Here is a 14,896-nt window from a genome sequence, read left to right as displayed (position 1 = left end):
CCACGTCGAACAAGCCAAGAGGCAGCGCAGCAAACTCAGGGCCCGGCCCCACGGAAGAAGAGCAGCCAATGAGTTGCGTCTGACGGTGCGAAACGGCTCCCGCCGGGGCCGCGGCGCTCAAAACGTCGCCTAAGAAACACAGCCGGGAACTGTCACTCAAGGAGGAGCGGGCGGCACCCACCCCTAAAGCCAGGAGCGGATTGGCTGGCCCGAGACCACGCCCCCAAAGGAGACCGTGGGCGCGCGTTTGGAAACGGGGCTCCGCTCCCCTGCTTCCACCGGGACGGGGAGTTCAGTCGTCAGGCCCCCTCGTATTTTCCTCTCCTGGCCGCCGGCAGAGACGCCCCCACCCACACTGTCATCCCTACTGACCCCGAATCCTCCTCTAGGCATTTTCTACGGCAGAGCGCAGCCGATGGGTCGCTATGGCAACGTGACACGCCCCCCCGCGGGTGTGGGTTGCGCAGGCGCCGACGGAAGCGATCCGCGGGAGGCGGAAGTCCCACCTTCCACTCGCTCTACCCCGGAGGCTGCAGCAACGCGGCGGAGGCGGGAGTGATCTGCGAACGAAACCTCCACCATGTGAGGCCGGGCTGCGCTCCTGGGGGTGGGGGCGCGGTGGGGGCGCGGGTCAGCAGATTGACTGTTGAACCGGGGTGCTCGTAGCTGGGGCCAGAGTTCCTCAAGCAAGAATAGAATAGTGTTTGAGAACGTGCATGGATGGGGCCTTCCTTGGACGGATCATGAGTTCCGGAGCGGGACAGCGTTACTTCCTAACGGGCGTGGGACGCTCCTAGGTACTGAGTCTTGAGAAGATGAACCGTAAGAGCAAAGCTGAGCCTGGGTGGTCCATGCCTAGAGTCTCAGGCCTCGAGAAGCTGAGGCAGGAGGATCGCGAGTTCATGCCCAGCCTTGGGCTTCGCAGCGAGACCGTTTCCAACAGTAACAGCAATTTTAAATGGGAGTGGTCTTAAAGGATAAAGAACTTGGCGGGGCAGGGAACTCTGTTAAAAATAGTGAAAGACTCTCTAGAAAAAAAAAATAATAATGAGAGACTTAACCAGGATAAATTAGCGAACAGGCAGGTTTTCGACCTAATTCGAGACTGTCGGAGAGTAGCAAGCTACTGCGATGCTTCGGTGTATTTATTCATTGAGCAGATATTACACAGACTGCTTATAAAATTTCTCACAGAGGCTTGTAAAAGGAATGCGGTAGGAAGACCGTAGAGTAAGGCACGGGCATGTACAGTGTGTTAGACGACAGAGAGTGTGAACGAAGAAATTGAGTCGCTAGCACAAAAAAGGCTGAAAGTGTGGCACTTGGGCTGGAGTTATGGCTCAGGGGACAGTGCACGGCTACCTTGGGGACTGGGCGCTTGCCTGTAATCCCAGCCATCTGGGGGCAGAGGCCAGCCAGGTTACACAGTGAGACATTGTTGTGGGGGTGGCGGGCAATGGAAGTTTAGTCCATGGACAGAAATAGCCAGGCTCTGGATATATTATTGTACAGGCAGATGATGACGAGACTCGAGGGCAGGAGAATCGAGTGCCAGGCTTGATGGTGAACTCCTGTACTCCCAGAACTTGGGAGGTGGACTCAGGAGAACTGAAAATGGAAGTTATATCCTCAGTTACATAGCAAGTTCAAGGCAAGCCTCAGCTATATGAGATCCTGTCTCCAAAACAAATCAGTTAAACAGAGTTCTGGCTTAGGGAACCCACTGACTAGAGTTGCCATCAGTGACGATATGGGGAACGCGGTCAGCGGAAGAGGTTTGGTGCTGGCTAAATAGAAAATGTCTCTCCTACCTCCAGGAAAGTCTGAGCGAGGGAGGGCGTTTGGGGGCCAGGTGGGCTTTGGTGCTCACACTTCCAAGCTCACCCATGGGTTCTCTGTTCAGGAGTCTCCTCAATAAACCCAAGAGTGAGATGACCCCAGAAGAGCTACAGAAGCGGGAGGAGGAGGAATTCAACACGGGCCCCCTGTCGGTGCTCACACAGTCAGTCAAGAACAACACGCAGGTGCTCATCAACTGTCGCAACAACAAGAAGCTCCTGGGACGGGTGAAGGCCTTCGATAGGTGAGTGCTTCCTTGGCAAGGGCTGGGCCAGAGGGGCCTGAAGGGAGGGTTATACCAGAAGCATCAGGATGATGGGCTGGCTGGACATGGCAGCCCACACCTTTAATCTCGGCACTCAGAAGGATCACCACGACTTAGAGGCCAGCCTCGGAAGATTAAAAAAAATAAGTGGTGGGTGCTTTTGTTGTTGTGTTTTGAGACAGGGTCTCTCTGTGTAGCCCCGGCTGTCCTGGAACTCGCTCTGTAGACCAGGCTGGCCTCCAACTCAAAGATGCGCCTGCCTCTGCCTCCCGAGTGCTGGAATTATGTGTGCACACAACTTCTGCCCAGCTTAAATTTGTCTTTCTTACACGTCTATCCCATGTGCTAGGATTATAGGCACGGAATATAGCATCAGGCCTGGCTCATTGTTGTAGTTAGCATGGAAGGTAGTGAGTTGCTTTATGATCTACTCATACATGTCTGCCATTGTCCTTTGTTCACATTCACTGGCCCCAAGCAAGCATTTCTGGAATGAACTAACCCAAGTGTAAACACATGGCCGCCTGGTGCCATGGGGGCAGGACAGAGCAGCTCTGGGGTGCACATGTTGGGAGCCATGCCTATCCCTAGCACCTCTGGGTGTGGAGGGAGCAGGGACCCTCTTCGGCTGCTTCCCTGAGTACTTAGATTTGATGGTAGAAGTGGGGCCATTTTGGTTGCCTTTGCTGTGCCAGGGCCTTGCTTCAGAAATAACTGCGTTCCAGTCAGGTGATGGCGGCAGCGGCGCACACCTTTAATCCCAGTGCTCTGGAGGCAGAGACCCGCCTGGTCTACAGAGCGAGTTCCAGGACATTCTACAAAGAAACCCTGTCTTGAAAACCCAAGGGGGGGGGGAGGATGGGCTGAGATGGCACTGGCCCACCCCCATCCTGGAGCACGAGCCTTTCTCCCTGTCTGCTGTGGAGGGCTCACCCCAGCTTTTCCCACCAGGCATTGCAACATGGTGCTGGAGAATGTGAAGGAGATGTGGACGGAGGTCCCCAAGAGTGGCAAGGGCAAGAAGAAGTCCAAGCCTGTCAACAAGGACCGCTACATTTCCAAGATGTTCCTGCGCGGGGACTCAGTCATTGTGGTGCTGCGGAACCCGCTCATCGCCGGCAAATAGAGCAGAGGCCTCTTCCCTCCATGAGAGCCTGCTCCCCGCCCCGCCTGGTCCCGCCTGGTCCCGCCCAATGGGATGGAAATAAAACCCTGCGATTTTTGTTGTCTTGTTTCCCATGGTCTTGCCTGCCCTTGCAAGGGTACTACACTGAGAGACCCTGTGTCAGAAAACAAAATAGTAATTAAAAAATCAGGCCATGCAGCGAAGCTGGTGGGCAATCTCCGTCTACATAGCTGCCCTGAAGCCTGGTTCTTCCACTGGGGAGCAGGCTCAAGCCTTGATGTCACAGGCTCAGGCTCCAGTCCTGCCCTGCCACCCCAGCAAAGGTTGCAGTCCTGGCCACCTGGCTTTCCCAAGTGGTGCTTTTATGTAGCTTTCTCTTTTCAATGCACATGGTGGTAGGAGTGTGTGTGTACATGTGTGTGCGCGCGCATGTTCCCATGGGCACACATTTGTATGTATGGAGGCCCAGGCTCACATGGGAAGCTTCCTCAACCACTCCCCCACATATGTGGGTACTAGGAGTTGGAGCTGCAGCCTTCAGACTGCTGCCAGCACCTGGTCCACTGAGCCATCCCTCCTGGCCCTTTCTGGTTTTGATAGCCTAAGCTGGCCTCAGGTTGCATCGATGCTCCTGCCTCAGCTTCTAGACCGTGGGATTACAGGTATACATCGCTACCTTCTGACCAGATTATTTTGGGGGGAAGGATATGATCTCACTTTAGCCCTGACTATCCTGAAACTTAGTAGACAAGGTTGGCTTTGAACATGCCACAGTCCTGCTGGTGCCTTTGGTTGCTTTTGAATAATCCTTTCCTCAGCCAGCTGTGATGGATCCAGCTGTGCGCGAGTGATGATTGAGTGCACGGCGTCAGGGGCAGCCTGAACATACAGGCCCCAGAAGAGGGCGCAGTGCAGGCAAGCTGGGGATTTGGGGACCGGATACAGTAGCCCAGCTAAGAAATGAACTAAGCTGGTCCATTACTTTTACTGTTTATTTGAGACAAGGTCTCACATAGTTTAAACATCCAACTTGCTTCCCATCAAGACGACCTCCAACTCAACCTCCTCCCACCACCACCTCCCCAGCGCTGAGGTTGACTACAGGTGCCCCATCCCTTGCCCAGCTCTGCGTCTTCTGTGTTGCCTTCCTAGAGGATCAGCAGGTTCACACACACAGCTTTATTTGTTGCCGACCAAGATTCTCTTAGGGAAGGGCACAGTGGCAACATAATGTTCATGTTTGCTTGCGGCTTCAGGTCGGTCCAGCTGACTCCCTCCCACTCACCCAGCTTGACCTTCACCTCCCACCGCATAAAGAAGCAACTGATTCTCAGGCTTCTTTTCCAGGGCCTCCACGCCACAGAAGCCAAAGCCTGAGGTGTGCAGTGCAATGCCAGCTACGGGGCGAGGCTTTCTGGGGGGAAGCACAGCACCCCCTACGAATTGAGGAGTCTTGTGTATATGCAGGCGGACCAGCCACAGTGAGACTGCATCCCCAGATTTCTCCCAGTCCTCTCTGGGAGGGGCAAGGGCGTGCCCTAACGGCCAGCGGTGGTTCTGGATGCCGGGATTCAGCAGGGCTCGGCAGAGGCCTGCTCCAAGTTTAACCAGGCCGCTCTTGCTCTGCTGCGGCCAGCCTTCACCTAATACTCACCCCCCCCCCCCAGTCTCCCACAGCCTAACTTCTGTGCACCCCCACCCCAAACAAAGAGCCCTTTGATCTCCAGCTTTTGTCACCGCAGCCTCCTTTGATCCCTCTGCTGGCATCCATCAGCAAATCTCCCTCACCCCTCCGTGGCCTCTCTCCTGGTCCAGCCGCCTGCATTCCTGTCACTGAGCTCCCAGGTCACATCTGTCCTGGTGGAGCAGGAGACAGACGCCCCTGCTGAATTCTGGGCTGGAAAGATGGAGTTCAGTTCACCCCACCCGCGTGAGGCTGACACGTCCAGTCCCAGGGGATCTTCTGCCCTTCAGGCAAACGTAAGTCCTTCGTACATGCGGTGCACATACATCAATGCAGGCAAAACAGTCATACACGAAGTGAAAATAAGATTTTCAGTGCACCTGTGCTAAAATCCCAGTTTCTGCACCCCTGATCACTTCCCCATCTGAAGGCCCTGGCTCTTCCCAGTCGAGCCCTGGAAGCCCTCCTCCATCTTTCCCGTTCCCAGGGCCTTTCCACATGCTACTCCATCTGCCTGGAACCTCGTCCTCCACCAGCTCTTCAAGTTATCTCTGCTTCTTTCAGAGATGGATTAAAAGCGTCAAATCTTCACAAGTGGCCTCCCTGTCAGTCGCCCTGGACATCCCAATTCTTTTCATAAGCCATTCCACAACAAGTATATACACGTGGGGACCTCGTCTTCCTTCTCCCCGTTTCCCCAGCATTCCCCACACCGGGGCTGGCACTCAGTAGGCACTCAATTCATGTTAACTGTACAGACCCAGGAGTCCCATTACCTAGCAGTAACTTTCCAAGACTTCCTCTCCAGGTACGTGCAGCGACCCGGAGGAGGGCAAGGTGCGGTCGATGGGGCCCTCCCGGAGTGCAGAACACGAGGGCAAGGCCGGGGGGCTGAGCTCCATGCGCGGGCGGGGGCGCTCATCCCGGAGGCTGGGACGCAGGATGCGGTGGCGCCAGCCCCTGCGGATCTCCGACTGCACCTGCAACGCGGGGCGCTCAGGGCGGCGCCGTTCCCGGCGTGGCCACCAGGGGGCGCGAGCAGGCCGGCCTCTCCTACCTCTTTGTTGATGAAGCAGTAAAGCACGCTCACCAGAAAGCCCTGCCAGAAGAGGAGAGACTGAGTTGTTCCCAGCCCCAAAGTGGCTGTGGCCGCCCCGGTCCTAGGTGCTGAGGGAACCTGCTCATTGGCTCCCGGCTCCCTGCGGTGCCCCGCCCAGGGAACCACACTGTGCCCCGGTTTCTCCATAAAAACGAAGCTGGTGGTGGGAAGAATTCAGGTATTTGCGTGTAAAAAAAAAAGATGTAGTGCAGAGCCTGGCGGTGGTAGTGCACGCCTTTAACCCCAGCACTTGGGAGGCAGAGGCAGGCGGATCTCTGTTAGTTCGGGGCTAGCCTGGTTGTGTAAAGAGTGAGTTCCAGGATAGCAAGATGTAGTGCTTAGCCAGGTGTGGTGGTGCACGCCTTTAATTCCAGCACCGAGAGGCAGAGGCAGACCACCCTGTGAGTCTGAGACCACCCTGATCTACACAGAGTTCAATAGCCATCCAGGACTACATGGTGAGACCCTGTCTCAAAAAAAATTAGTTCATTAATTAGGGCTGCAGAGATGGCTCAGCCGTTAAGAGTGCTTGCTGCTCTTCCAGAGGATGCAGGTTCAATTCCCAGCACCCACATGTGATCCAGGTCCACAACCATCTGAAATTAGTCAGTCGCCTCTTCTGACCTCTGCGGGCACTGCATGCATGTGTGCACCGACACGTGTAGTTAAAACACCAATGCCCAAAAACTAATAAAAAGATTTTAATTAATTATGGGGCTTGAGGGTTGCTCAGGAATGGAACACATGCTTGGCCAGCTGGAGGCAGATTACAGGTTTGAGTCCCATGCCTGGCTTCAGTTGATTAAGGTATTCTATATGGGGGGGCCCTGAGTTCAATTCCAAGCAACCACATGGTGGCTCACAACCATCTCTAATGGGATCTGGTGCCATCTTATAGCATACAGGCATACATGCAAATAGAGGACTCATATACATAAAATATGCAAATAAATTTAAAAATCCTTTAAAACAAAAAAGAGATTCCTTATTCTGGCACATGCCTTTAATCCCACCACTCGGGAAAAAGAGCCTGGCAGATCTCTGAGTTTGAGGCCAGACTGGTCTACTGAGTGAGTTCTCAGACAGCTAGGGCTACACAGAGAAACCCTGTCTCCAAAAAGAAAAAAAGAAAGAAAGAAAACAAAACAACAACAACAACAGCAAAATCAACCAAACAAACAAAAAAGACATTCCTCATGATTTTCTACAGTCCTATCAAAATCTTATTAAAATCACATACCTCTTCTTGGGGGGGGCAAATTGAAGCTGTGCTCAGGGAATTGGCCTCTCTTATTTTTCTGCTCCTGCCTGGAGCTCTGCTGTTTCAGGCGCCCTCGCCTCCCTCCATCCCAGTAGCTAGCCTCTGGCCTCAGGGATCCTCATTCTGGATCATTGCTCTGCACGTGTGACTGGCTGTTTACATAGGGTGTTTCTCCTCGTGTATCCCACAGAATGGGGAGCCAGCCAACCATGTGGCTCCTGGCTGTAGCTCGGTACATGAGCGCTTCATCTGCTCTCGCTTCTTTTAATGAGTGCACATCCTCCCAAGGGAGATTGGTACCAAGCCGGTTTCAGTGAGGGGAAGGCCGGGGCTCAATGGGGTCTATCAGGGCAAAGTAGCGTCAGCATTGACCTCCCATTTTGGAACGGCCTACTTTCTTTGATTCTGCACGTGAGGCTTGTCTCGCTCTAGCCTCACACAAAGGTGAAGGAAGCCAGGAAGTTGGCAAGTTCCAGAAAGTAACTCTGCCCCAGCTCAGTCCACCCTACAGTCCTTGCTCCTCACCCGCAGGTAATGCTGGGGAACTTCTACCACCATCCCCACGGCCTGCTCCTCCAACCCTAACTAGCTATGTTCTGTCCTATGCATGCACGTATGAATGGAACCCCACGGGTGCACTCCGGTCAGTGGCTGCTGGGATGGATGACAGTAGTGCCCGAGGTGGGAGGGTGGAACCCGTGCACCCCGTCTGAGCACCTGGAAGGAACTTAGGAAGATTTCAAAGGCCAGTTTGACGAAGCGCAGGGTGCCTTCAGCCTGTTCCTCCGTCACAGGCGCAAACACCACCTCGTGAACACCCAGCAGAGGCACCAGAGTCAGCGTGGAACGAGCCAGCCTGGGAAAAGAGTGTGATGGTGGTCCCCATGTCCCTGCCCCTGAACCCGGCCCATCAGCGTCCCCAGCAGGGCCCTCACCTTAGTCGGTAGTCGGGGCAGCGCATCTGCCGTGTCCTCAGCTTTGACACAAGGATGCCAAGGATGCGGATGAAGATGAAGAAATTGATCTGTGAGGAGAGAGAGACTGAGCCAGAAGCTGTACGGTTCTGGGGAGGGACGGGAGGTCGGCGCTCCACTTCCCCAGAATGAGAAATCCCTGAGCACAGCCTGGAGGAGGTGAGGCCGGCCCTACCAAGATGGTTACTAGGATCGGGGTGCGAATGATCCACCAAATGGCTTTGACTTCGTTGCGCTCCCAGCACCTGGAGGAGGTAGGGTAAAACTGAGACACACCATTGCCCCCACCCCGCAGCCACACCCAGTCAGGCAGGGTCCCTCGCCAGGTCCACCCTCTTTAAGGCCCACCGAATTCCTTTAAGACCCACCCACCCTGCTTTCCAGAAGGCACCTTTCCCAGCTCCTGGTCCCTTTAGACCCCGCCTACATTCTCCGCCCAGATTCCACATCGCTCCGCCCCCCCAACCCAGGCCCCGCCCCCAGACCCCGGAACTCACTGCGTGTTCTCCAACAGGTACCTGACGATCACCCAAGGAATGACAAAAAGCGCGGGGGCCCCTGTGCAGACCCCGGTCCCCGCCCCCCACCCCGCCGCAGCTGTCAGCGTGCACACGAGCCCCTTCCAGGCCCAAGACCCGCGGACTTCCTCAGCGAGGGGGTGGGAGGGGAGGCAACGCGGATCGGCGGGGCATTGGGGGAGCCGAGGCGCACTGGGCTGGGCAGAGGGTGGGAGGGCGCGGAGTCAGGGCTCACCCCAGCCAAGAAGCAGGAAGCAGCGGAAGTGGCCCTTTTCCGAGCCTCCCACGATCACCAGCAGATGGTGCAGGTACACACCCTCTACCAGCAGCCAGGTGTAGTTGGCACCCACGCAGTACTGGGTCACGATCTGGGCTGTGCGGCAGGCAGCTAGGGCCTAGGCAGCCATCGGATGAGGGACGTCAAGACACGGAGGTATCCGCAGGCCTTTCCCCAGCAGCCTTGTCTATTTTATTATTTGTGTTTATTCCTTTGTGTATGTGGTAGTAGGGCTTGAACCCGGGGGTTCCTCCTTGCTCCACCACTGGGCCACGCCCCCAGCCCCTCACTGGGGGATTCTAGGCAGGAGCTCTACCACTGAGCCACGCCTCCAGCCCCTCACTGGGGGATTCTAGGCAGGGGCTCTACCACTGAGTTACACTCTAATCCTCTTCTCTTTGAGTCAGGGTCTCACTAAATTGTCCAGCCTGTCCTTGAGCTTGCTCCATAGCCCAACCGGGTCTTAAAATGTCAATTCTGCTCGGATTTCCACATAACTGGGACTACAGGACTTCCCGACCAGACAGGGCTCACTTCCATCTCTTTCCTGCTTTAACATGTTTTACTGGGTCCCCAGCTGATAGTCTATGCCACCATATTCACTTTTCCTCTTAGCTACTGGCTTATTCTGTTTTGTCACCACAGTGGAGTACCCTTAGTAGCCTTTGTCACACTCGCTCTTTAGAACTGAACTCCTGGGACTGAAGAGGAAACTCAGCAGTGAAGAGCACTGGCTGCTCTTCTAGAGGACCCAGGTTCAATTCCAAGCACCCACTCTGCAGCTGACAACTGTCTGTAACTCCAGATCCAGGGGAACCTGGCATGCTCTTCTGGCCTCTGGGGGCACCAGACATGCACGTGGTGCACATACATACATGATGCATGTATGTGGTGGCATCCCAGCACTAGGGACGCAGAGGCCAGCCTGGTCTACAGACTGAGTTACAGGACAGCCAGGGCTACACACAGAAACCCTGTCGCAACCCCCCTTCCCCCCCAAAAAAAAAATAAATGCCAAGCTATGTGACCATAGGCACACAAAGACAAGAGACCTTTCGGGAGTTGCTTCTCTTTGTCCACTGTGTGGGTTCTGGGGTTTGAACTCAAGTTAGCCAGTGCCTTTATGCATTGAGCCATCTAGATGGCCTTTTTGTTGATGCTGTTTAGTGTGTAGATGTGTTTTGCCTGCATACATCTCTGTGCATCGCATGCTGGTCAGAAGAGGACGTCGGATGCCCTAGAACTGGAGCTACCGGTGGTTATGAACTGCCATGTGGGTGCTGGCAATCACACCAGGGTTCTCTGCAAGGGTGGTCGGTGCTCTTAACCACTGAGCCATCTCTCCAGTCCTGAATGGCTCTTAATCTTCCTTTTCATTTCCCCAGTCCTGGGCCAGGTATTCTATTACTGTGCTCTACCTCACACCTCCCGCAACAGTTACTATCGTCCGATTTTTACAATCTGCTCACACCCCTGTGTCTGGCCTCCCATATCCAGGGATGAACTGGTAGCTTCCAAATCCCCCTCATCACTTCCTTCCTTCCATCCTGCCCCTATGCCCTCAGTATGTAGCGATGAGGACAGGCATGGAAATAGATGGGGAAGAACTTCTTGGTCCCAGGAAGAAGGAGATGGAGTACCTGATTCCGCAGGCTGAGAGTCTGGCCCCCGAGGTAGGGACCCAGCGTAGGCAGCAGCCGGTCTCGGGTGAGGATGGCCACTGCGCGCAGCATGAAAGACGTGAACAAGTTCATGTGGATGTAATTGCGCGTGCAGTGCAGCCGCCTGGAGGATTTGAGAGGCAACAGGGCTGGGAGCCGCTGAAGAGCTGTTCTCTGAGCCCCTCTAGCCACCCTGCAGCCCTTCCCCTAGCGACACCCCATCTCCCAACTTAGTTCGCAACCTGAGGCCCGTGTCCCCACCACACCACACAGGGCTGGGGGGTCACACCTGAACAAGCTTAAGACGAGCATGGCTAGCAGCAGGGTGCCCAGGGACAGGGAGTAGCCCACTGTATACACAGCCTGAAGGCGCTCCAGGGTCCGCCTTTGGTCCTGGTGGGGACACAGGGCAAGAGAAGATGTAATTAAACTCTTCCAGCTGACCCAGAGTAGGAGGCAGGGCCGCCCAGCAGCCCCCCCCCTTCCCCCTTCGCCTCCCCCCCCCCTCTGGGGAAAGCGCCCTTTGTTCTCCCAAAGTGAAGCCTCACATTTTTCTCCTTTTACTTCTGGGGGGGGGGTTGACTCCATCCTTCACTTCCAAGGCTGGATTGCACATTAACACACATGGGTTTACACACACACACACTCACACAACACACTCATACACACACTCACACACACACTTTTATTTTGAGACAGGATTTTTCTGTGTAGCCCTGGCTGTCCTGGAAGTCAGTCACTCTGGAGACCAGGCTATGCTCGAACTCACGGAGATCCGCCAGTCTTGGTTGACCTGGCGCTCACTACATGGACCATGCCGGTTTCGAGCTTGCAGATCTACCTGCCTTGAGCTCCTGAGATTACACATACATAATTAAAAGCAATAAAATAACCTTTTTTATAACGACGACAAAGCCAGACGTGGTGGCTTTAATCCCAACACTCAGAAGGCAGAGGCAGGTGGATCTCTGTGAGTTCAAGGGAAGCCTGGTCTACAGAGTGAGTTCCAAGACAGCCAGAGAAACCCTGTCTAAAAATCACCACATAAAAAAGATGGCAAATGGCTCAGCAGGTAGAGGCTTCCGCACAAACCTAATGACCTGAGTTCAATCCCCGGAATCCCCAGAAAGGGTGGAAAGAAAGAACGGACTACACAAAGTTGTCCTCTCAACTCCACACACACACTATGATGCACACACACACACACACTAATAAAGGACTTTAAAAAGAAGTCTGACGTTAGTTGGGGGTGCCCCTTGATGTCCCACAGAAAAACTGACGCTAACAGAGAAAGGTCCAACATGCCACGGTGACAGAGCCCGAGTCCTTTGAGCACCTTGGTCTCACTCCGCCTGAAGGTGTGGCCTTATGGTGCAGGTTTCGATCTCGGAAACCGGCACCCTTTTCTTTTTTCTACTTTAGGCAGGTCTGAGCTGGATTTTAATTACTAACATCCCAGAGTTCGGCTCAGTACAAAGAGGTGTCAAGTTGGGCCTGAAGCTTCCTGGGGTGTTTTTGCAACTTTCCCCAGACACCCTAAGCTGAGTCCTTCACCTCTTCTCACCTGAAAGGCCCCGTTCTTCTCCGGGTTCTCACACTGGGTGTGATCTCTCCACGGGCCCCACTGGCCATCACTGCCGCACTGGCGGAACACGTAGCCTGCAGCCACTGGGAGCATAAGGGAGGGATTAGAGAAAGAGGTATGCAGTGGTTCACCGCTGTAATCTTGACAATTGGGAGGCTGAGGCAGGAGGATTGCCATGAGCTCAAGGCCAGCCTGGTTCCCCGAGGAGTTGACTCGGACGATAGAGACGGTAGGTGGAGTGGTTGGTAGCCCCGAGACCCACATGGTTGATCTCCTATCGCCACACCCCATAGCGCGTGCATCCACACATTCACACAATAAATCGAGACAGGGAAGGGAATTGTGTGACTGAGCCCAGGGAACACAGACATTAGGAAACACCAGGCTTGACAGACAGCGTCAGAGGACGAGTAGGAGCGGGAGGGTTTGCTGCCCAGATGTGGATGAGGAGTTCGGGAAGCCACTCACCGTGGCGGTGCCAGGGCAGATACCAGGGGCAGGGTGCCTGGGCAGTGGTGTTGGCGGCCGTGTAGTCCCAGCAGACGTACATATCAAAGGACCCGTTACAGACCGTGCCTGAGGGAGAGGGCAGCAGAGGCGGAGGCTGGAGGAGCCGGTCCCAGCTTCCCTTTCTTCCACACCTGTCCCCTTACAGGCCACACGCTCCTGTCACCAGACCTCAAACCTATCCCCCCACAAAATAAAGCTCAACCCTGTATTATTATTCTCAACTAGAAAGCTGATGGCTCGGTGGTAAAGAGCACTGACTGCTCTTGCAGAGGACCTGGGTTCAATTCCCAGCACCCACACGGCAGCTCACAACTATCTAAAACTCCAGTTTCAGGAGACCCGACCTCCATAACAAAACACTAATGTACATAAAATAGAAATAAATAAAATTAAAAAAAAAAAACGAAAGCTTAATTGTCAAACTCCACCCCAAACCCCGCTCGTTGCGATGCAGGCCCCGCCCACGACCCATCCCTCCTCCCGGCCCTGGGACTCGCCCCGTGTGTAGACCAGGCTGGTCTGGAACTCAGAAAGATCCCCCTGCCTCTGCCTGCCCAGTGCAGGGATTAGGATTCTTCAGTTCAACTGAATCCAACCTGAGTCCACACCGCCTACCAGAGCCAAACCCCACCGCAAACGTCCTCGGAAGCCGGCCAGATTTTCCTCTTCGGCCGCCCGGCTCTTCTTAGCCCACCCCCCCTGCTGCTCGCGCAGCCCTCTAGGCACACCCGAGGGAGTCACACCCGAGGGAGTCACACCCGAGGGAGTCACACCCGAGGGAGTCACACCCGAGGGAGGCACACCCGAGGGAGTCACACCCGAGGGAGTCACACCCGAGGGAGGCACACCCGAGGGAGTCACACCCGAGGGAGTCACACCCGAGGGAGGCACACCCGAGGGAGTCACACCCGAGGGAGTCACACCCAGGGGAGGCACACCCGAGGGAGTCACACCCGGGGGAGGCACACCCGGGGGAGGCACACCCGAGGGAGTCACACCCGAGGGAGGCACACCAGAGGGAGTCACACCCGAGGGAGTCACACCCGGGGGAGTCACACCCGAGGGAGTCACACCTGAGGGAGTCACACCTGAGGGAGTCACACCTGAGGGAGTCACACCTGAGGGAGTCACACCTGAGGGAGTCACACCCGAGGGAGGCACACCCGAGGGAGTCACACCCGAGGGAGTCACACCTGAGGGAGGGTCTGCCGCCTTCAGGGTCTGCTCGCACTCCCGGCCGTAGCGCTGCCAGCGCTGGTAAAGCTCCCGCGTGGTCTGCCCCTCAGAGTCTGTCTGAGAGAACCGGGAAGAGAGGACCCCACCCCCAGGGTAGTCCCCTCCCAGACTGAGAGGGGCTGCCCAGTTTTTTGCACGTAACTCCTAGGTGGCTTAGAAATCTTTTAGATGGAATCGGGGTGCCTAGAAAGCCGCCAAGGGATCTGATATGAGAGATGGCAAACTTCTCAGAGCACCGGAGCACCAGAGCGGGGCGGTGGCTGGACCCCACCGGGAGGACTAGAGAGGGAAGGTGTGAGTAGAAACTACCAGACCGCAGCCCCAGAGCTCTCCTTGAGGTAGGGGAAGGCTTAGAGCCCTGCCAGACCGCCTGCGTCTGTCTAGGTCCTCACCTCCGCCTTCTGGAGTGGCAGCCCACACAGACCCAGCAGCAGAAACAGAAGCCGCGGGGGCATCCTTGAAGGTGATGGAGACTGGCTACTCGGAGGCGGTTGGGTTGGAGGGTCCCGGGGCGAATCAACACTTCAGCCTCAGTTAGGGCTCACCTGCCAGATGCAGGTGAGGATTTGGGGTGGGGCCGGACTAGGTGCGGCCTCCAGTGGTTAAGTGGGGCTGGGATCAGCTAAGCGATTCCCAGGCCCTCCTAAGTGAGTGTTGCTGAGGCAGCCAAGGTGGAAGGGAGGGTTGTTTGCTGAGGGGCCCTGTTGCCCTAGAGCTGTGACTGGCAGAAGCGCAGTCTGGGCTAGACCTGGGAGACTCGGGAACCTGGGACCTTCTGGTGTGTGTGCGGGGGGGGGGGGGGGTTGGAAAACCATCATTCAAGTAGAGAAGGGAACTTGAAACGACCATTTGAGTTCCCAT

The 14,896-nt window shown here is 55.5% G+C and overlaps 2 protein-coding genes across 2 annotated transcripts; one reads left to right on the top strand and one right to left on the bottom strand.

The window, feature by feature from the left end:
- The first annotated feature begins 500 nt into the window (after positions 1-500).
- Positions 501-3,338, top strand: Snrpd2 (small nuclear ribonucleoprotein D2 polypeptide). Its single transcript, XM_051206954.1, has 3 exons — positions 501-582; positions 1,904-2,083; positions 3,056-3,338. Coding segments are annotated over exons 1-3 (357 nt in total). The 5' UTR covers positions 501-580; the 3' UTR covers positions 3,231-3,338.
- A 2,120-nt stretch (positions 3,339-5,458) lies between these two features.
- Positions 5,459-14,501, bottom strand: Gipr (gastric inhibitory polypeptide receptor). Its single transcript, XM_051207152.1, has 13 exons — positions 14,428-14,501; positions 13,993-14,092; positions 12,758-12,865; positions 12,269-12,372; positions 10,994-11,097; positions 10,684-10,828; positions 9,002-9,161; positions 8,746-8,806; positions 8,424-8,493; positions 8,210-8,298; positions 7,992-8,130; positions 5,972-6,013; positions 5,459-5,894 (listed from the first exon to the last, which is right to left on the bottom strand). Exons 1-13 carry the CDS (start codon positions 14,488-14,490, stop codon positions 5,691-5,693), a joined length of 1,389 nt encoding a protein of 462 aa, XP_051063109.1. The 5' UTR covers positions 14,491-14,501; the 3' UTR covers positions 5,459-5,690.
- Positions 14,502-14,896: the final 395 nt, after the last annotated feature.

Source organism: Phodopus roborovskii, unplaced genomic scaffold, assembly GCF_943737965.1.
Source record: "Phodopus roborovskii unplaced genomic scaffold, PHOROB, whole genome shotgun sequence".
NCBI classification, from domain to species: domain Eukaryota; kingdom Metazoa; phylum Chordata; class Mammalia; order Rodentia; family Cricetidae; genus Phodopus; species Phodopus roborovskii.
The sequence above is the reverse complement of the archived record's forward strand: the minus strand, read 5'-3'. Positions and strand labels throughout refer to the sequence as shown.